This window comes from Rhinolophus sinicus, chromosome 2, assembly GCF_057876585.1.
Source record: "Rhinolophus sinicus isolate RSI-liver-muscle chromosome 2, RSI-T2T, whole genome shotgun sequence".
Taxonomy (NCBI): Eukaryota; Metazoa; Chordata; class Mammalia; order Chiroptera; family Rhinolophidae; genus Rhinolophus; species Rhinolophus sinicus.
The window spans coordinates 156,693,205-156,716,057 of record NC_142502.1 but is presented as its reverse complement, the minus strand read 5'-3'; the positions used below and the strand labels follow the sequence as shown (position 1 = coordinate 156,716,057).

Sequence of the window (22,853 nt, the reverse complement as noted above, 5' to 3'; positions counted from 1 at the left end):
ACAAGAAGGTTGGAGAGAACTGGTGATGGAATAGACTGGGAGGTTAAGAGGGCAGGGGGGAGGGTGTGGTGTCACTGAAGTTAAAAATGAAGAGCATTAAGAATGGCATGAATGGTCAATGAAATCAAAGAGGCATATAACCTGAATACTAAGAAGACAAAGTAGAAATCATTAGGTCTGGTAGTTATGGTATCATTGGACCTTTAACAGACTAATATTGTTAGAGAATTTGTGGACAAACAGCAAGTGGGCAGTCTACAGAGTGATTGAAAGGATAGGGAGGCAGTGACCATAGGCTGCTTTTTCGGAAGGGTGGTAGTGATGGGAAGAGAGAGGAAGGAAGGCAGAACTCATACAGAAGCTTTCTTCCCCCTTTTAAATAAGGCTGGTTGCAACTTGGCCGCAAATAGAGAGTGAATGAAAGGGATTTTATGATTTGTGGAGAGGGAGATATTGACGAGGAAGCCAACATTTATTAAGTTCAGGAAACTGGTTAAAAACTGTAGGAAGAACAAAAACGCATGGAATAGATCTGCAAATGAGATGAGAACTCATTAGTGACCAAGAATAGAAGGTGAGACAATGGATGAAGATAAACAGACTGAAGGGTGCAGTCTGTTCTGAGTTCAATTCAGTGCCAAGCCCTCTACGGAGAGAATGTTTTTGAAGCCTTAGGTCATAAAAAGTGTTGAAAAAAAATCAGATCACTTTAATTTTATTTTTGGCATCTCACTGTGTCAGTGCAGGCTGATTAATAGACATGAGGTAGAAATGGACAAACTGTGTCTGAGGAAGTGGAGGAGTTTCTGAGCCAGCTGTCCCATCTTTTTGATTATTGCTGTGTCAACTCAGCTCAGTCATTTAGATCCCCACAGGAAGGTCTGATCTGATGCTCAACCCCCAAAGAGGGGTCAGCCAAAGCTCTCCAAGTCCATTCCCTTGGTGAGCTCTGCTCAGATGTGTGTCCTCATCTCCTAGTTCCTGTGAGTGTTGAAAGTCTTCAAGAAGGTAAACCCACCCTGAAGACTGCAGGCCTTAAACTGGGCTCATCCAGCAGGAGGAGACTTGCACTTAGAAAGTAGAGATCACATAAATCCTCTCCCCCTTTAAAAACTCCTCCCTTAACACACAGATGAGGAAACCAAGGCCCTGAGAGAAAAGGTAATTTAATTGAGGCAACACCATAAATTTATATTAAAACTAGCACGCAAGCCCAGGACTCTGACCACCCTCCTCTAAGCAGGTGGTTTAACTGCTGAAACACATTGCCACTCTGTCTGCTTTGTGTTTCTTTCATCAGTGGATTTCTTTCTCGCTTCCTCAGTTCTCAGCAAACATTGTTCTTAAAAGGGGGGTGGGGAGTGAAAGAATCAAGAAGAAAAATTGAATGGCTTCAAGAAGGAGAAACACATGAAACCTGGGGGGACTACTCTCATTCCCTTCTGTGTGATCTGTGTATTTGTTGCTATATTTATTGGCATTTAAGCCCTGAATTGTGACTGTTAGGGTGACGAAGAATACATTTTCCTGGCCCTAAAGTCTTGGGAGATGGAATCAAGAGCCTTTAAAAAGAGAGGGGGTTACCTTAAATGTAAGAGAATTTGTTCTGCTTTTTCCTGCTGCATCCCATTTTGAGGAAATCTTATTTGGGACAACCCCTACATTACACTAGCCCAGTAAGTGGATGTTTGCATTAACTAAGGAGTCTTCTCTTTTCAAAGGACATCTCCCTCAGTGCCGTAAACTTTCCTAGTACTTTTAAATGTTTATCCAAATGTTCATGTTACCAATTGTCAGCATTTCTTAGAGAAGCTCTAAAGCACACATGTTAGGCCCTGCTATCAATTATAAATTAGTAAGAAATAATAAAAAGTTTCCCCGAAAAAGTATCAATGTCAGCAGAGAAAACAGGCTTTGGTTTATAAAAATTTCATTCACAGGTACTTTGGGAGCAACATCTCATACAAGAAAAAAAAGTAAGGATTCTTGGGTTGCTTATGCTTATTTCAATGGCCAGACTCTGAAAGAGTCCACATTACTGTTTAGGAACTATGCATAAGTTGAGGAAGCAAAATGGGACATACAAAAAGTTGTCTGGCTTCTAACTAAGCACAGAGCATCATGCTAGGTGTGATCTGAGGCCACTGCCCGTACTCTGAGACATTCACACACTGCATTTTCAGGTACATACATTTTCTCCAGGTCTCCAAATTCCGAAAATGCTCCTTTTGGGATGACGCGAAGCTTGGTGAGAACAAACCTCCTGAAAAGAGAGTGGATATAAAATATCACAACCTGGCCACTCACTGACAAGCAGTTGAGTATCTGATCAGCTAGCAGTGGGTGTAGACTAAGGGCTTGCCACTCAGTAATGGTTGCGATTGCTTTTACACGTGACCTCTCTTTATCCTCGCCACAAAGCAGTGATGTTGGCGCTGTTGTCATCCCCATTGTGCAAAGGAGGAAACTGAGGTTTGGGGAGGTGAAAATACTTACACAGCTCATGGCAGAGCTGGGATCTGAACCTTGCTTGTCACCACTATTCCATGCTGCCTTCTGTAGCCTTGTGTGAAGCCCTTTCTCTTTTTCTGCTCCAACCCCCTTCCTCTTCCCTTCTTGTCATTCTTAGCTGACCTTGCTTTCTATTTCAAAGAGAAAATGAACCTGAGAGAAAACGACTTCCTTATGCTCCCAGCCATCAGTCCATCTGTTCCCGTGCTTCCACACCTTGCCTTCCCTTCTGTTACCATGGTCACCAGGACGCGGGACATGGCTGAGAATAGCCCCTCCAGTCCACATCAGATCTGCCCCCCCCCCTTCTAGTCAAGGTACAGATTTCCCTTTTCTTTCATACATTTCATTCACCTGTTTTTGCTTCTCTATTGGGTCCTGCCCATCAGTATACAACCATGCCATAAGTTTTCCCGTCTAAAAAATGGTCTTCTCTTAACCTCAGCTGCCTTCAGATTTTGCCATTTTCTTCTGCTTGAAATAGTTGTCTCATACTGGCCTCAAAATTCCTTCCAGTGGTTTCTCATCTCAGGGAAAAACCCAAAGTGTGTACAAAGGCCTACGGGACGCTTCAGGATCTTCCTACTTTCCCTTTCCAGAGACAGTCCAACCTCAATTTTGACAACTGTCCTTGTTGCTTGTTCTGGTCTTGTCATGTATGCTTTTGCTAGTTCTTGGACATGCCAGTTTCCTTCTTGCCTAATATTTATGCATTTGCAATTCTTTCTGCCTGGAACATTCCTCTTGCAGATATCTTCCTAGCTTTCTCCTTTAGCCCACCGTTCGCTCAAATGTCACTTCCTCAATGATGCTTTCCTTAATCACCCTACTTAAAACAACAATCTCCCCAACTTGGCTGTTGGTCCCCTTTCCTGATTATTTTTTTCTTTATAGCACTTCTGACGTGTCATGCCTTCTATTTATTCATCTATTTATACATTCATGTATTTATTTATCTCATACCCATAACCAGAATACAAGCTCTTTGAGGACAGAAATTATTGCCTGATTTGTCTACTGCTGTATAACAAATGCCTAGGACAGTGCCTGGTACATGACAAGTACTCAGGAACATTTCCTGAATGACCAAATGAATGGCCATTGAACAGTCTGAGAGTTCTGGGCTTGAGGGTGAGATTCCAAGGATTCTTTTAGGATTTCTACAACAGGAATACTATTCCTTCCTTTGGCTTTCATCCCTCTGGCTTTCTCTTGCTTTATACTTGTAAGTTATTAATAGGAATTTGGCTTTCTTTCCACTTTAATCCTTCCTTTCACAAGGCAGTCTGTCAGCAGGAATTAAATAATTAACACTGAGGACTTGGAGAGTTTTACATACTTCATTGCTTCAGTCTCCTATCATTTATTGATGTTAGTGAAATTCCTGTTTCAGATAAAGTTGTTATTCAGGCAAACAGTTCTTTTGTTTGTTTGTTTGTTTGAATTTGGCTGCCATGTGCACCAGCTCTATGGTAAGAAGTTATGAGAGAAAATCCTGCATGCTATTCTTGCTCTGGAAAGAGTTTATATACTGGGAAGGCAAAACCAGGAACCTTGGAATCACCAGAAAACAGTTTTGGGGTACAGCTGAGGTAATAACTATAAATGTTGCACAAGGATTAAAATGAGAAAGATTCCAAAGTACATAAATATATAAAAGGAAGATTGGAAGGAGTGGGTGAATTTGAGCCTGGGTCTCAAAACTATCACATCATACTAAAAGCATGGTCTCAGTGAAACCATTTAAATAAAAAGTGATCTAATTTTCAATTTGTCATAATAGATCTGGAAGAATATCAATTTCTAGAATGCCCATCTGCAAACGATCAAGTTTAGTTCATACTTCCTTAACTATACCTTAGTTAACACAGACAAGTTTCTTTTGTTCCTGTTTATCAATTGACAGAAAAATGATGAAAGCACATTATAGTAAAAGCAAATAATAAAATTAAACTACTCAGTTGAAAATTTTCAAGGGAGTTGAAATGTTAAAGTAAAATATTAATTAATGAGCTGTACAAAGAATTGTGTCTTGGCTAATTGGCTCTTCTGTTTAATAACAAGTCAACTAGGTAGCCCTTTTTAACTAGTAACAGGCACATTTTAAAAAAATGTCAATGTCTATACCTGCATTAAGTAGTTCAAACTTAACATAATTAAATCTTTTTTGAAGATTGAAAGTCTTGACTTCCATTTCTTGAAATGTCATAAACTATATAACTTGAAGATATTTCCATTAAAAATGGTTTAGAAATCTTCTATAAAATATAACAGATATTGCTTTAAATGCAAAGCTGAGCTTGCAGGAATGTATGAGAAATCCCCAGGGGTACAAAGTAAAGCAACTGAATACCAGATGGAATCCTGACCAGTGAATGCAAATCAGTATTGTAAGACGGTAAACTGAAGCCAAAGTATCAGAGGTGGGGACAGTTTTTCTGGACTTTGTAGCCAAGGGATTTGTGTTTTGGTGGCAAACTAGTGCATGAGATGAAACATGGAAGATAGAATGAAAAGATCCACTTCTATTTGTCTATCTGTGCTCGCTCGCTCTCTCTCTCTCTGTCTCTCTCTCTCTCTGTCTCTCTCATGCATGCTAGAAAGAAAGGTACAGAAAATGGAGGCTAGAAAATCTTCAATTAAATAAGATTTGGAAATTTTCCATAATTTATGAAAAACATAAATTCTCAGATTCAGAAATATCAACAAGTCCCAGGACAGGAAACAAAAATAAATCCATGACGAGATACCTGTTAGTTAAAACTGTAGAGCCATAAAAAAATTGTTTTAATGTAAACAGGGAGAAAAAGACATATTATCTTCAAATAAAAAATAATCTAAAAACTTTGTAAAATTATCTTCGAAATTATTAGAGAAAATAATTGCCAATTGGGAGTACTATACCCCCAAATAATCAGTCAAATGTGAGAGTAAAATAAAGACAAATTTTGACAAGTTAAATTAGCCATTAACAATGAAGTTTTAGCAAAATAATTCATTTATAGAATAAAAAAATTTAGTAGGAAGGAACAACAAGCAAGAAGGAATAGTGAACAAAGAAATGAGTGCTCCTTATTGAATAGATGGGTTTTGATAATGGTTAGAAAACTCACCTATTTAACAAGGAATACTGAAAAGATATTGACCAAGAACTAGGTTACAGAAAAAGTGGTATCAAATAAATCATTTACTTTGACAATAATGCAATTAAATTACTTAGAAGTCAGCTGAAAAAAAATAATTAACTCTCACCTCCACCCCAACACATGTACACCCAACTGGAAAGCCTAAACCAAATCAAAACAAAAACACTCTTCTTTTAAATCATTAATCAAAGAAGAAATTGTAATGATAATTAGCAATTATTTGGAATTGAACTATAATTAAAATACAACATGAAACTTATGGGCTGTAGCTAACCTGGTACTCATAGATAAATCTGTAGTTTTAAATTACTATATCAGAGAAGGAAACAAAAAAGATAGAAAATTAATGAGCTATGCTTCCAACACAGGAAACTAGTGAAAGAACAACAGAATTTTGGGAAGAGAAAACTATAAAACCAATATTTCTTTATTCCACTTCTGGCTAAAAGTTAAGGTGCAAACTCAAGAGCAGTTTAATAAGGAACATTGGTAAAATGAGGGCCTGTTCATAGAGATGTTCTGAGAAGATAAACACTGAGCTAAACTTCACAATTTGATATATAGAGCGTAGATTCGATCTGTACTAATGTGGTATTTCACACTTATAAGGTTAAGTTTCTACGTAAATTTATTGCTAAGATGAGTAAGGAGTTTCTTATAATATTGAAAGATTTATTACAGTAGTTTCAAGGACTCAATTTATAACTTTAGCACTAAAAATTATTGTTATAGAAAAATAACACTATTTGAATATTTATTGAAGAAAACTGTTTATCACGTAAAGTCTCAAACTTCATCATAGGTTTATTTTAACCAGCAACTTTCTGATAATTCGTTATGACTTTATTGATCTAGCGCTAATTAATTAATTAATAGAAATGGTGTGTGTGTATGCAGATTTCCTTTAAATCAGGAGCATTGGTAAAGGAAAAAGGAAAAGGAACATTACTTTTGGTGAATTTTCATTTTAGAAATAAAGTAAATAAGAGTCTAACAGACTAACTTTAAAACACTTTGCAAAATTTAAATGTACCTCAAGAAGAAACCTAAAGAGAGAGGATAAAAATAATAAAGAGTAGAAATGAATTAAAATAACAATAAAGAAGATCAACAAAATCAAAAGCTAATTCTTTGAAAAGATTAACAGAATAAAAAGAAAATCTGTTCATTTGGAGATATGAACAATGAGAGACATGAAAAGTGGCACTTAACTAGAGGTATTAGAGGTTTTAGAGAATCCTAAGAACAATTTTATAACACTAGATTTGAAAAATCAGACAATATGGATAATTTTCTGTAAATACATACTTACCAAAACTGACTCATGAAGATATAGAAAAAACGAATAGATGTATAACCATTAATAAATTGAATTGGTAGTTTAAAAGCTATCCACCAAAAAACAAGGTCAGCATTATATGATTTTGGAAGTAAATTCTACCTCTTTAAAGTAATAGAAAATCTCAATCTTATACAAACTATTCCAGAGAATAGCAAAAGAAGGAATATTCTCCAACCCATTATCAGTAACAAAACCAGATGGGTACAATAAAAGAATGGAAAGATTTAGTCAAATCTCAGTTATTAATGTAAATGGAAAAATCTGAAATAATAAATGACAGTATGTATCTCATAGAGTCTAAACAAATAATACATCATTACCAGTTTGGGTTTGTCCTAGAATTCGAGGGTGGCTAAACATTAGAAAATTCTATTAAGGAAAATTTTCATGTTAAGGAATTAGAAGAGAAAATTCACATGATTTTCTTAATAGACATAGAAAATATATTTGATAAAACCTAAAAGCCATTCACGATAAAAATCTTTTGACAAACAAGGAAAAGAAGGAACATTCTTAATTTGATAAGGGATTGAATCTATCAACCACTCACTACAATAAATGTCATGTTCAGTGTTGACGTATTGAACACATTCCATTTAAAATTAGGAATTTGGCAAAGATGTCTGTTATTACCTCTTCTGTTCAATATTGTGGGAGATGCCTAGTCTACACAGTAAAAGAAGAAAAAGATATGTCAGGATTGTTGGTTAAAAATCTGTCATTATTTATAGATAACATGATTATACACACACACACACACACACATAAACACTCTAGTCTTAAAATAATCTAAGAGATCATATTAGAACTAATAAGAAAAATCTAGTAAGGTAGCTGGCTATGTAATTAATACACAAAATAATTTGCATTCTTTTAATATTTTAAAATATATCAATTACAATGGCCACAAAACATATACAGTATAAGACAGTAAGACAAAAAAGGGATTTATGGAACATAATTAGATATTTAATTAAAAGACATTAATAACCCCGAACAAACAGAAACAGCACATTATAAATGGGAAGTCTCAATACTGTGGAGATATCCATTTTAATCAACATTAATACATAAATGCAAGACCCACCTAAGGCGCAATATTTTTTGTTTGTTTTGGTATGTGTGTATGGAAACTGATTAGCTGATGAATATTTGTATGGAAGAGTAAATTTCAAAGAACAGCCAAAACAGTTTTGAAGAAGTAAAACAAGATTAGGGGAATTACATGTGAGGCAATATGATTTTTGTAAAGTTATACAAAAATGCTTGTGATTAAAATGCTGTGGTATTAACAGGGATTTTAAAAAACAGACCACATAGATGATGTGATACAGAATTGTACACCTGAAATCTGTGTAACTTTGCTAACAATTGTCACCCCAATAAACTTGAATTTAAAACAAAACAAAACAAAAAAAAGCAGACCAGTGGAAGAGAATAAAGAACACAAAAATAGATAAACAAACACAAAAAAGGAAATGACAAATGACTGGGTAGCATTAAAAATCAATAGAGGAAGATATGGACTAATCAATAAGGGATGCTATTGATCATCCTAGTGGAAAAAGGTAACATAAGACCTTTGCTTATTACCATATTAAAATCTCAATTCCGGGTTTACTAAAGATCTAAATGGAAAAAAAATCAAAATATTAGAACTTAAATAAAATGCAATATTCTGTATAGAAGACTTTCCTTAAAAAGACACAAAAACTGCATCCCAAAATCAGAAAGTAAATTTCCAATATAATTGACTATATTAAACAAAATTTCTGTAAATCAAAGATACATAAATTAATTGAGAAGATGAGCTATAGACTTGGGAAAGATATTTATAACACATACAACTAAAAAAGTGTAGATCCGGAATATAAAGAACTTTACAAAATAATAAGAAAAATACATACAACCTAGTAGAAAAATTGACAAAAGATATGAACAGAGAATTTATATAAGAGAAAATGCAAGTGGCCCATAAACATACGAAAAGATGCTCAAATTCACTAGTAATCAGGAAAATGTAAATTTAAATATTAGTTAGATACCATTATGTGCCATCATATTGGCAAACATTAAAACTTCCTAATATCAGTGCTGATGAGGCAGTGGAACAATAGGACATTTTCTGTACTCGTGATGGAAGAGTAATTTGCTGCAAGTACTTTCAATAGCTATTTGGCAAATGTGTGTTAAAGTTGAAGGTATAAATGCCCTTGGATCCAGTTATAATACGTCTATCTGGCACATGTGTACCTGGAGGTAGGTAAAACATTAATCACTACAACATTATTTGTAATAGTTAAAAAAAAAAACTGGACACAAAAGCTTATGAATAATAAGATAATGAATAAATATTAATACACTGCGGTATACTGACACAATGCCAAATTATAAAGCAATGAAAAAGAATGAACTGAGTAGAGCTGCATGCAACGATGTGGATAAATCCCCGAAGTATAATGTTGAACAACAACAACAACAAAAAGATTGGTGAGATGTGTACAGTATGTACAGTATATGAATTTTTTATAAAGGTCAACAACATGCAAAATCAAGCAGCATCTTGTGTCTTTTTATTCTGCACTTTTGATGTTTTGACATCTTGGGGCTTTGTGACTCTGGTGGGGCTACTCCTTCCAGGGCTAATTCCTCAAGATGGCAAACAACTGGCCTGTGAGTGTGCCTTTCACCTGCAAACCAACCAATCCAGACTCCATACACCGAACCACTTACTATATGGGGCCCTTACAATCTGGGCCACCCTCCCTCTGCCCTAATCACCTCAGAGCAGCCCCTGCACCCCAGAGTCCTCTGCAATTATTCCAATTAGCCAATCCTAAACTTGTTTACCCTCTCCTGGTTCTTCCCATGGAAGCCATGATAAAAACTCTTGCCACGCTTTCCTGTGGCTCCCTCTGCTTCCTGATTGATTCCGGTGCTTCCCCGTGTTCCCCTCATGGTGGGGCCTGCCCCCTTCTCTGGGGATCTGTGAGTATAACAAACTGTCTTTTTAATAGCAGTTGTCTTCTGATCTGTTGGCCCCACCATACCTGAATAATAATACAACCTACATTTAAAAACATATTTAGTGATGCATATATATTTATCAAAAGGAAAATTCTGAGAATTATTAACACCAAAATCAGCATAGCATTCACCTCTGTGACAGGAGGAAAGTGAGTGGTGAACAACTATATCTAACGTATTTTCTATTTTTTAAAAAGAGATCTGAACAATTATGACCAAATGTTATGATTTGACAAAGCTGAGTGGTGTTTCATGGATGTTTATTATATTATTCTCTATATTTCACGCTTGAAATATTTCACAGTTAATTTTTCAAGATTGTAATTCTCTCCAGGCCATATCCCAGCATCATTTATTTGTTTGTTTTTAAACAGAATGAGCTATTTAAAAGTATTATACCCTTCTTGTCAGATGGCACCTTTATTCCACTGTGTAAGGTGGCATAAAATGTCTGAATGTGTAAAAATGCACAATTCATTAAGCGGACTCTGAAACTAAAATTTTCTTTACTGTATTGCAAGTTACTGAATGTCTCTTCCATGATAAATGGGGTAGGTGGGATTTACTTTTTTCTTTCCCGAAATTGGGAAGCTTCAGGATCCCTTGAACTGTGTCTCTGTTAGCAGCAATTCATATCTTGGGCAGTCCATTCACCTTTGGCCACATTTAATTTCTCTCTTTGGCTGAAAGGAGAATGGTTTAAAAGATCCCATAAAAAGCTTTCTGGCCGCCTGGAAAACAGCCAATATTCTTCTTGAGAAAGCTGCCTTTTTACGATGGCCCAAGTGTAAATGACACTGGGCTCTGTGTTCTTTGAATTTCACACAAGTTTAAAAATTAAAGTGAGAACAGCTTGGCAAAGGATATCCAAGAAGACATCGATCATCTTCCTGACCTCAAAATGCCAGGAGTTTTTGTGCTTCGCAGTCGTTAGGTCAAACTCTTACCCTAATTGACTTTCTGGAAAATGTGTGTAGGCAAACTAGCCAAAGAGGTAGATTGAACTAGATAGGCAAATCATACAGAAAAAGAAAAAATAGAGCTTAAATAATTTGATTTGACTGTTTACCATGACCCAGCAGATGACTACCCCACTATCAAAATCATTTGGAGATCTAATTGGTTGCATTTCTCATGTTGTTACACTTAGGTCTTGAAACCAGTGGGGCAGGGAATCGCAGGAAAGAGGTATGAAGGTAGGAAGAGGTGACTTCCATATATAATTTGACTTTAAAATTAAAAACAACAACAACAACAACAAAACACACACACACAAAACGAAGAACAACAACAAAAAAAACACCCCAAAAAACAAAGCTTCTCCACATTTTGGCATGGGTCTTAACTGCTTAGAACAGTGAAATAGATGCAAGTATTTCATACCTAATATGAGTTCTGTTAGCATTAGCCCTTCACCCACCTGCCGGCTGTGTAAGCGGATGCCAAGATTGGAGGTTGCAAAGTCTCCCGTGAGGATTTCTTGGGATAGAAGTGTCAGTGTTTTTTGCATCCCTTTTCCATAGTGTTCTTCACCTTAAGCAAATGTGGGAGGGGTTAGGAGAACAAATTAAAGGGATTGCCATGCATTTATGTAGTTTGGAGAGAGATAGAGACTGAAACGTGACAAGTGTGACCTCTAAATGTCAGAAGTGGCCAGCTGCTTTGGGAGAGAGCTGTGGTTCCAGAGACAAAGGTGTGGGTTTCCCATGAGCTAGACCTGGAGCCAGCAGAAGGGAGCTGGACTGCTCCTCCTCTGAGGGAAATGGACTTGCTTGTATAGTGAGCTGACCCCACGAATGCCTGTATGGAGTGGACTGCTAGCAGCCAGTGGGAGGAAGAACTGCACAGGTGGAGGTCTTCAGAGTGAGGAATCTTATTCCCATGCTCCCCCTGAGAATAAGAATGAGCATTTCAATAGCAGCCACACCCAGAGGGTCCCAAAGCCAGATGGCGCTGTGACAGCAGTGTTAGATCAGCTCTTTTCCCCATAATCTCTCTCCCTCGTAGGCCCAGCACAAGCGAGGCCAACAGACAGCAGCAACTTGGGGAGGAGGTGGAATAAGAATGAGAAGAGAAACTCTCCCTTCTTCACCAGTTTGTACGTTCCTGAGTCTGAAGCAGACCGAAGCGTTGGAGTAGGGAAGTTTTAAATAGGATGAGAGTGGATCTTCAGTAATAGACACTGGACTTTCATTAGTTTTATGAGCCTGGAACAGCTATGCCTGCCTCCAAATTTCATCTGGGGTGGGGAAAAATGAGTAAACAGAGTAGGTGTGTCTGGCAGTGGTAGTAAATAAAGTTACTTTCTGGTTGTACCCTATTCAATCCATCTTGATCAATATGTTATAATTTCTGAGTTGGTGAAAACCTTCCCCCGAAGTCGTCCTTCATGATGCTTGATCTGTGAGAGAAAACGTATTGTGGACTAAAACTGAAGAATGAATGGAAAGGCATGGAAAGCATTCCTATTCCTATTTCCTCTTCAGTTTGGATCTTATTACATGGGCTGTCAGTGAGCAATTTAGGCCCGAGAGGGCAATCTGGCTTTACCTTTCGGCACAGTTTAAGATTACCAGGGAACATTTGCAAGTCAGGGGCTCAGCGATAGGGATTGTCTACAAACCACAATGGCTGGCTAAAGGAGGGGAGATCCAACTGTCTAGAGTTGCTCAGCTAAATGTCCAGATAATCTGTCTCATGTAGACACTGCCACAAGCCATTGTGTCAACTCACAATGCCAGGATGTTATGTTTAGGAGGGAAAGTTTATGTTTACAAGGTGGAAACTCATGAGGCAGGTGCCACTCCAAGCCCAGCTCCAATGACACCTCCCTGTGCCCTGAGTCTCCATGATTTCCCCTCAGCAACATTTCTAGAGTGGCGATCCTTCACTTTTATCATCTTCCAGTGAACAGAGCTTTCTAATAGCTATTTTGAATCTGCTTTCCTGTGATTTCCATTTATATCTCCTTACCTCAACATCTGTGCTGGGCTGATCAAAGGAATGTAGGCACTGCTAACTGTATATCACTGCTGACTTTATGTCCTCCTTTGTGCAACCTTTACATCAAGGTTGTGGAGACTTTTTTCTTGACTGCCCCCTCCCTTGTTTGCATTGAGTGATTATGGAATTACTCTCTACACCACATTTTATCACCTGTTCACTTTCATTTTATTACCTGTTCATGTCCATATTCTTACCTAAATCTGATACCTGATTTATAACCCATTTATGTGAAAGCTCAGCATGAAAAAGCAACATAGTGAAGAGGAAAGATCACTAGGGTAAAAAATTAGAAATCTGGGCTGTATTCTGGCTCTGCTACACGGTATGTAAGTGGCTGGGAAAAGTCACGCCCCATTTGTGAGGTGAGAGCGTTGGACCAGGAGGTCTCTTAAGGCCCTATAGGATATATTTTACAATGTGGGGACATAGTAGAATCCTCTTCACTTGCTCTCCCATTTCAGTCACAGTCTGTTTAAAGCAAAAGAGATCATTTTATGTTAAATGCTCAACACAGAATGGAACCCATCCTAGGGGATTACTGAATAATAGCTGGTCCTCCCTTTTCTCTATTCAAGGTTAAATCACTCGAGCCTGTGCTTTCTTTCCCATCTCCCTGCCACCACCCAGGCCAGACCCCTATTCCCTCATGCCTGCAGCCGTGGCTGTGACCTAACAAGGAGTCCTCCTCTGGTCTCTCCTGTCCAGTCTGTCTTGACATCTACCATGACCAGAGTGCTCCCACCTAACACTGCTTGCTCAGACACGCTCCTGCTCTAAAGTAAGCTAAAACCAAAGAAAAAAGCCAACAAAATTTAAAACCATACAAAATCCCTTCAGTTGCTCACCATTGACTCCAGAAATCTTAATTCCTTTGTCATCCATTTGAGGAGCTCCACAATCTGCCTCCACTTCATTTTCAGTGAAATGTTCTACTTCCAGTGTATAAATGCAAACTGGTCAAGCCCTCACCATTAATTACAAATGGCTTGTGTTGTATAGGTACTCAAATTCCATGGGTCTATGCTCTATTTCTCTAAGCATATGGAATGGTTTCATAGAGCAGGAACGGTGCCACTCGTCTGTATTCCAAAGGGCCTGCTCAGTGCTTTGCTGCATACTTCAGGTATTAATATGTATTCATATTAATAGATGGGGGATATTGTTTATATTGGCAGGAGCTCTAAGTTTGACGCTTTGAGCATCTCGTACTCAAAATCACAAAAATGTTGGCCCCTTCAAAACTATTCCAAGTATATCAATCAGTTTTGTTCAAAACAATACCTTGCACATACATGAATGATGGAAAAGGAATCTAGCTTTCTAAGAATTTAAGGCCGACTTGGTAAAGAATATAGAAAGGATTTCTTAGCATAGGGGGGAGCAGTTGGTATAAAGTAAAAATTGCAAATTATTGGCTCATGAATGGAATCCAGCTCAAAATAAGTTTTGTTCAGCCCACACAGTATTTTAAAGAAATTTGAATTAGTTGCCAGCTCTTCAAATTGTGAAAGTTCATCTATAATTATAGATTTATGTCTTCTCTTGAAGACTTCAAAGGTATAGCAACACTGGACTACATTCCTGCATAATTACAATTGGCTAAAGTTGAGTGATGGCTGATGCCTTAGACATGGCATAAGGTAGGTATTGGTTGGTTAGATTCTTTTCTGGTCTGTTCTTCTGTCTTGTACTTTAAGACTTTGATTTTGGGATTTCTGGTACCTGAAAAGCTAGTCTGAAAGGGCTTGAGCCTTACATGACCCAGTTCTCAGGGGTTCTCAGCCCTGGATGCATATTAGAGTCATCTGGGGGAGTTTTTACATTCTGTAAATTCCTGAGCCTCACCCCTGGGGGAGTGGGATCAAGTATCTTTATCTTAAAAGCTAGATCCCATGCATAGTGAAGATTGTGGGCACCTGCTTTAGAGGGATGGCACAAAGCACCAGTAGCAAGCTGTCTGATCAGTAATTAGGGAGTGGCAACTACACGTGGGTATGAAGGGAAAGGTGTTCTACAAAGGTGTTCCTATCCTATTCCTAATCTTTCTCCCCTCAGCATATGGCTGGGCATAAGCTAAGCAGTTCCTTATGATTTGGGAGGGGTGGAAACCCTAAATTAACACATTACTCTGATTCATTAGAATAACAAAGAGATATGAAAGGTGCACATTTCCTTTGAGACTTCCTTCTCTGGTCAATGGAGCTTGAGTTTTGGGTAATGGGAGCTGGGTCAGGATGGAGAGAACGCTACCTCAGAAGGTATATAGTGCAGTGAATAAGAGTAGTGTATGTCATAGTTGAGAAGGAGAGCATTAAATGGAAGTGAGACAAGCGAGCCAGGATGGTGAGTCCAAGGTGAGGGACCAAAGACGTATATTGAGAGTCAGAGTCAGAGAATGTCCTTTTGTTCTTTTCACAACTATTTACTGTGTTTCTATTTGTTTGCCTGGCATTGTTCTAGGTCCTGATGACATAATGGTTTAAAGACAAAATGTCTGCCCTAATTAACTTATAATCTCACCAGGGAAATAAGGAATGAGAAAAGATTTGAAAAAAAGCAGGTAGAGGCATGGGACAAATTACTGGGAATAAAAAGAGGGTCAGTCATACATAAATCAACGGTGATAGAGAAGAAACATTCCTTTCAATTTACATAGCTAGCTAGATTGATAGGTGTAGAAAGGAGGGAGGCAGGGGAAGAGGGAAAGAGAGAGAGAGAGAAGGAGGGAGGGAGAGACTTGCCCTGTATAGTTATTCATTTACAAATCTTTTATTGATCACCTACTACATGACACAGATTATCTGAGGCTCTGGGAAAACAATGGTAACATACATTTCCTGCTCTACCAATTTTAATTCTATTGTTAGAGATACATATGTAACCTAATCATTATAGTACAGATATAGTACAGAGAAGACAATGGTCATAGTTAGTGCTTGGTGTGTCAGTCACTACGCTAAAAATCTCATTTGCATTATCTAATATAATCCTCCAAACCACCTTAGGAAATAAGTAACTATACTTATGTCCACTTATAGTTGAGGGCATTGACTTAAGAGTGGTTTAGTAACTTGATCAAGGACACAGCTAGTAAGCGACAGGTCTGGTTTTCAAACTCAAGTCTGGTTCCCAAAGCCCATATTCTAAGAGGGATAAGAGAATAGGATTCAGGGCTGGTAAGGTTTTAATGGGGGCTAGTGGGATGAATGAAAGCAAAATAGGTCTGGAGCTTAGCTGTGTCTTTAAAAAGCAGTACCAGGTAAATTAATTCAAAGCCAGGGCAGCAGTACTTTGAGACTATACTGGGAATTTGGGGAAAACACAAAGATGCCTCAAGAAAGTGAAAAGAGAGATTTAACCAAAAAGTCCTTTGAGGACCAGTCTTATTAAATTAATTCAGAATTGGGTTTTTGTTACTCTAGATTCTAGGTCCTAGTCTGAACAGACTTCAGGGCTGCCCTTCCTCTTCCTCTGTCACAGTAAATAAACAGAACTCCACGTTAATGACTCCCCAGGGTCTCAGACAGCATCTGATAAAATGGCAAAGATATTATGCCTGTAAAGCCGTTCTTTTGGTCCCCTCAGTTAATGTCAACCTGATTTAACTGCAATTTTTATTGACAACATTTAGCTCATAATGAAAGGCGGCTGCCACATAAAGGTCAGTTTGGAGCTAGTTCTACTCAGCTATCAGAGGATTAACCAGGGATAAACTTCCTTCTAGAATCTATGGACTCTGGCTGACCGTGACAGTCATTGAAAATGAAACCACAGGAACACCACAAGAAAAGCTGATCACAGCTCCATGAACCAAAGATAAATTTAAGTCTTTCATAATGTACTTAAAACTAATTTCCGTTTTCTATTTAGAAGTTTCACACATTTAATCTGAAAGCATATGCGTTGAATAATTATCTTTTACTGACTGTGTAAAATGCAAATGTCGAATGTTCAAATGAACTCTGTTAGAGACAAGAACAAATGCATAAAACTGTTTAAAATAGATTCAGAGAAAAAGAGAATGAGATGGTGCTAAGAATGTAACTCTGTGTCCAAATTCACTCCTAAGATAAAAAATATGTTGTTTATTATGGGATTTTGAAGAATGACTTATTTAATCTTTAAGGCAATAACCTGATGGTATCTATACCTAAACCTTAAGAGCAATATGTATTTTGACAGAAGGAAAGATTCCCTGAAAAATTTTAATTTCCTCTGTGTGAGTGAGAAGAAAGCGTTATTTAGCATTGTTTCTTTCTTATAAGGGCCAGAGATGTTACCGGAAATCAAGATAAATACCTCTGCTTTGCATCAGAGGAACATAAAATAATATTAAGCGTATGTTATGTTTCTCTAGATACTAACTGCTAGCACAGAGCAGATCCTGAATAAATAGTTCACATGTTGTAATACAACTAAAGCAATATTTGTCTATAATATTAATTGGTAGAAATAAATAGCAATGATCAATAGAAACACAAGGACTCTTTACTTCATTAAAAAATGCTCTAGTTTATAAATGATAATATCTAGAGTATCTGTGTGTGACAAAGCAACAGCTGTGCAACAATGATGTAATAGTACTGATACCTTTCGTTTAACAGAGGGCCGTGTCTCCGATTTCCAGAACATGGGGATATATTTCATGTCATTCTGAGAATGAAATCTGTATCTTGACTTTTGACATTTCCTATTTCGAAAACTTATTGATGTAAGCAATACATGTTTCTGTTAAACTATAATAATTTTAGACTAAAACGTGGTGGCGAGGAGCTGAGTCACTGTTGGTGGGGTGCAGATCTACAGTCTTCACCAGGCTTTTTCAATTCTGAATTGTGCAGAACACACAGATTCTAGCTACCCTGTTTCCCCGAAAATAAGACCTAGCCAGACAATCAGCTCTAATGCATCTTTTGGAGCAAAAATGAATATAAGACCTGGTATTATATTATATTATATTATATTATATTATATTATATTATATTATATTATATTATATTATACCTGATCTTCTATTATAGTAAAATAATACTGGGTCTTATATTCATTTTTGTTCTAAAAGAGGCGTTAGAACTGATTGTCCGGCTAGGTCTTATTTTCGGGGAAACACGGTAGAAGGGACACTGACCACTGAGTAGGGCTTAGCCTTGGCAAAAGGAAGAAAGAGTGGGGGAAATGAACTAACACTTATTGAGGACCTACTATGTACAGCCATTGTTTAAAGCTATTTACCATGTGATCTCACTTTTAGTTCTCAACGTACTGATCTGGTAGTGTGTTTTTTGAACCAACATACAGTAAAATTGAGGATGTGTGCACAATTCTATGAGTTTAACACATGTATAGAATCATGTAACCCCTGCCACAACAATTAGGACATGGAACAGTGTCATCATCATAAACTTCCCTGGGCTGCTCCTTTGAAGTCACACTGACTCCACCTCCAACCCCACCCCCACTTTTGAGTCCTGGTAACCACTGATCTGTGTTCTGTTGCTATAGTATTGCCTTTCCAAAACGTTATGTAAATGGTATCATATAACACATAACCTTTTAAGACTGGCTCTTTTCAGTCAGTACAGTTCATTTGAGATTCATCTATTTGGTTGTGTAGGTCAGTAGCTTGTTCCTTTTTTTCCTTTTTGTTGCTGAGTAGTATTTCATTGTATGGAGGTACTACAGCTTAATTACCCTTTCACCCATTGAAGGACATTTGGAATGTTTCCGTTTGGGGGTGATTATGAATAGGGCTACTATAAACCGTGGTGTGCAGGTTTTTGTATGAATATGTATTTTCATCTTTCTAGGATAAATTATATGAGTTAACTTATATGGTAAATGTAGATTTACCTATAAGAAACAGCCAAATTGTGTTCAGGCAGCTTTATCATTTTGCACTCTCGTTAACTTTATCTGAGAGTTCCAGGTGCCCTGGATCCTTCTCAGCACTTAGTAGTATTGGTTTTGTTTTGTTGGTGTTTGTAGCTGTTCTAATCAGTGTACACTTTCATTACATTGAAGTTTTAATTATTTTCTTAAACGCTACTGATGTTGAGTATTTCTTCATGGCCTTTGTCATTCTTATATTTTCTATGTTGAAGTGTCTGTTTAAGTCTTTATCCTGACTTTTTGTTCTCGTTTTCTTTCTATTGAGTTCTGACAGATTTTTTTAAAACATATATATTCTGGGTTTGTCCTTTCTTAGATATGTGGTTCACAAATATTTTTCTCCCAATCTGTAGTTTGTCTTTCTTTCTCTTAACAGTATCTCACACAGAGCAAAAGTTTTTAATTTTGATAAATTCCAGTTTATCAATTGTTTCTTTTATGGATAGTACTTTTAATGTCATGTCTAAAATCTCTGCCTAGCTCCAAGTCATAGAGATTTACTCCAATGTTTTCTTCTAAGAATTTTATAGTTTCATGTTGTACATTTAGATTTATGATCCACTTTGGGTTTGGGTACGAGGTTTAGGTCAAGGTTTTTTTTTTTTTTTTTTTTTTTTTTTGGCATATGCTCCAACACTAATTGTTTAAAAAGACTATCCTTTTCCATTGAGTTACCTTGACACTTTTATAAAAAATCAATTGGCCATAATTGTGTGGGTCTGTTTCTGGACTCTTACTTCTGTTTCATTAATCTTTGTGTGTGTCTTTGTCAATGCCATGTTTTCTTCATTACTGTAGGTTTTTTGTTTGTTTGTTTTTCAGTAAGTCTTGAAACTGAGTACTGTGAATTCTCTGACTTTGTTCTTTTTCAAAATTATTTTGGCTGGTTTAATTTCTTTGCCTTTCTATGTAAATTTTAGAATGAGCTCTAATCTGTACCTATAAAATATCCTGCTGGGATTTTGATTGGAATTGTGTTAACCTACAGACCAATTTGCGGAGAATTGACATCTTAACTATATTACATTTTCCAATTATGAACACAGCAACATATATCTCATCATTTATTTAGGCTCTATTTGATTTCTTTCATCAACATTTGAACTCTGCAACTGGTAGATTGTTCATCTCCATTTTATTTAGTTATTTTTCTGAAACTTTGTTCTGTTCTTTTATTTGGGACATTTATTTTTGTCTCCCCATTTTGGCTGCCACCCTGTGTTTGTTTCAATGTATTAGGTAGATCTACTATGCCTCCTAGCCTTAACAGAGTGGCCTAATGTGGTAGGTGTCCTGTGAAGCCCAGTGGCACAGTCTCCCTGGTCACCAGAGCCAGATGTTCCAGGTGTGTCCCTTGTGTGAGTTATGTGTGTCTTCCTTGTTATAGTTTAGCCTTGGTTGTTGTTTGCATGTCAGTGGGAGGGATTGACCCTTGGGCTGATTGGCTGTGAGGACTGGCCGTGAATATAGTGGAGGACAGACCGTATAGAGTTGAATTCACTTTATCAGGGCTCTGGTGACTTCCAGTCTGTCCTTTGGGGGTGTAGTCCTTGGAAGTGGCCAAGTGATGCTCTGGCTTGGTCTGAAGCTGGCCTCCAGGCATGCCAGCTTTGGGGCCTCCTGGGTGGTGCCCTGCTGCAGGCCAAGTTCAGTCCCAGCCTGTGGCCTGCCCAGGGCCACTGGAATGAGCCACAAAGCTATTCACAGATGGCTGCTGCCTGCATTGGACTTGGAGGTGCCTCAAGAGTCCAAGCCGTGACCCGAGGCAGGCTGTTGCTAGTGCCAGGTTTAGAGCTACTCAGGCAGAGGTACAGGACACACCGAAGCCAGATACTGCTTGTTCGGGTTTTGTGAACCTTTGAGATATTTTATGAATGTCTGCAGCATGAACCAAGACAGGCTGTTTGTATGAAAAAACCACTGGAAGTGGTTTGGGTATGCCCTAAAGTTGAGTGGGTCGGGGTCTCAGAGAATCACCAGGGCCAGGTGAACAAACGGTGTTAAGTAGGTTGATGGAGACTCAGATATGGTGCCTGTCTGCATCTGTATGCTGGTAGGCAGGAGGGCTCAACAAAGAAACAATGGTTTCCACCAGCTCCTCTGTCTAGGAGAAGGGTACCCCTCCAGCCCTCTCCCTGAAGGCAGACAGCTCATTTTCTCCCCATATGTCCCTGGGTCTTTTCAAGCTACTGCCCCAGCACTGGAGCTCAGAGCAAGTGAGACCATCAGCAAGTAAGTCTGTGCGTGAGTCCTTTAAGTGTAATGCCTGGGACTCCATCCACCCTCGTCTCACTCAGCTACAATCTCCACTGTTTTTCACAGCCAGAAGTTATGGACTTCTCTCTCTGGCACTGGAAACCTGCGCTGGGTAGCCTGGGATGGAGATGGGACCCCTTGCTTCCCTGGGGGAGGATCTCCGCAGCTGAGCTATCCCTCCCAATTTTTAATGGTTACACAGGGATGTGGGAGCAGCCCATTCTGCATCTCTGCATGTCAGTGAGAGGGTGGCTACTAGTCTTGAGGTGACTTCTTCTGTATGTCATTAGATGTAGAGCTTCAGTTCATCTAGACTTCAGGTTATTCTCGATGATAGTTGTTCTGTAGTGTAATTTTGATGTGGTCATGAGAGGAGGTAAGCACTGCGTTTACCTACTCCACTATCTTGACTGGGAATTTACCTCATCAGAATTTTGTAACTTTCAGGATATAGATCTTACATAAATACTTATCATAAAATATTGCCTAATAAGTATTACCTAAGCATTTCATTTTTTTTTGAGCAATTGTAAATGGTATTCGAGTTTATTTTTGTTTTCTCATTTTTCATTGTTAATTTAGAAGTAAAAATGACTTTTATTTGTTGAACTTGCATCCTTCAACTTTACTAAGCTCACTTATTAGTTCTAAGACTTTTTTGTTTTTTTGATATTGCATGGATCTTCTATATAGACAATCATGTTATCTATTAACAGGAAAAATTTTATTTCTTCTTTTCCAATCTGAATGCCTTTTATTTATCTTTCTTGCCATATTGCACTGGGTAGGCTTCTAGTACTATGTTGAAGGGGAGTGATGAGAGTGGACATTCTTGCTTTGTTCTTGATAACAGGAGGAAAGGTTTCTATCTTTCATGATTAGGTATGATATTTTTGTTGATGCTCTTTAGCAAGTTAGGAAGTTTCCTTCTATTCTAAATGTGCTGAGTGTTTTACCATGAATGGATACTGGGTTATTTTTCAAATTATTTTTCTACATTAATTAATGTAATCTTGTTTTTCTTCTTTAGTCCTTTAATTACAGTCCGTGGATTGCATTGCTTGAGTTTCAAATATTAAAGCAGTCTTACATTCTTGGGCTATACATCACTTGGTTATTATGTATAATTCTTATTATATGTTGCTGGATTGATTTGCTAGTCTGTTATCAAAGATATTTTAAAATCTGTGTTCATGAGGAATATTAGTGCACAGTTTTCTTCTGTTGCACTATCTCTATCTAGTTTTGATACCAGAGTAACGCTGGCCTGATTAAATGAGGTGGGAAATGCCAATCAGATCCACTTGGCTGATGATGTTATTCATTCTTCTATATCCTTACTGATCTACCTACTTGTTCTTTTGATTACTGAGAGAGGAGTGTTGAAGCCTCCAAATATAGTTGTAGTTTTGATCGTTTCTCATTTAAGTTGTATGTATCAGTTTTTGCTTCACGTATTTTGAGGCAATGTTATTAAATGTGCATACACATTTAAAATTGTTGTCTTCTTGACCCTTCTCATTATGTGATGTCTCTTTATTTCTGGTTGTTTTCTTTGCTCTGATGTTTACTATTTATTTTCTCTGAAGCGTAATATTAATGTAGCTGCTCCAGATTTCTTTTGATTAGTGTTTGCATGATATATCTATTTTCATACTTTTATTTTCAACATTCTT

At 37.6% G+C, this 22,853-nt stretch overlaps 1 protein-coding gene across 1 annotated transcript in view; it reads right to left on the bottom strand.

Moving 5' to 3' along the window:
* FSHR (follicle stimulating hormone receptor) overlaps nucleotides 1-22,853 on the bottom strand; it is a 157,744-nt gene that overhangs the window by 84,528 nt on the left and 50,363 nt on the right. Inside the window, exon 2 of the mRNA XM_019719102.3 lies at nucleotides 2,192-2,263. Within this exon, the coding sequence (XP_019574661.3) occupies nucleotides 2,192-2,263 (72 nt within the window). The remainder of the gene's footprint in view (nucleotides 1-2,191; nucleotides 2,264-22,853) is intronic.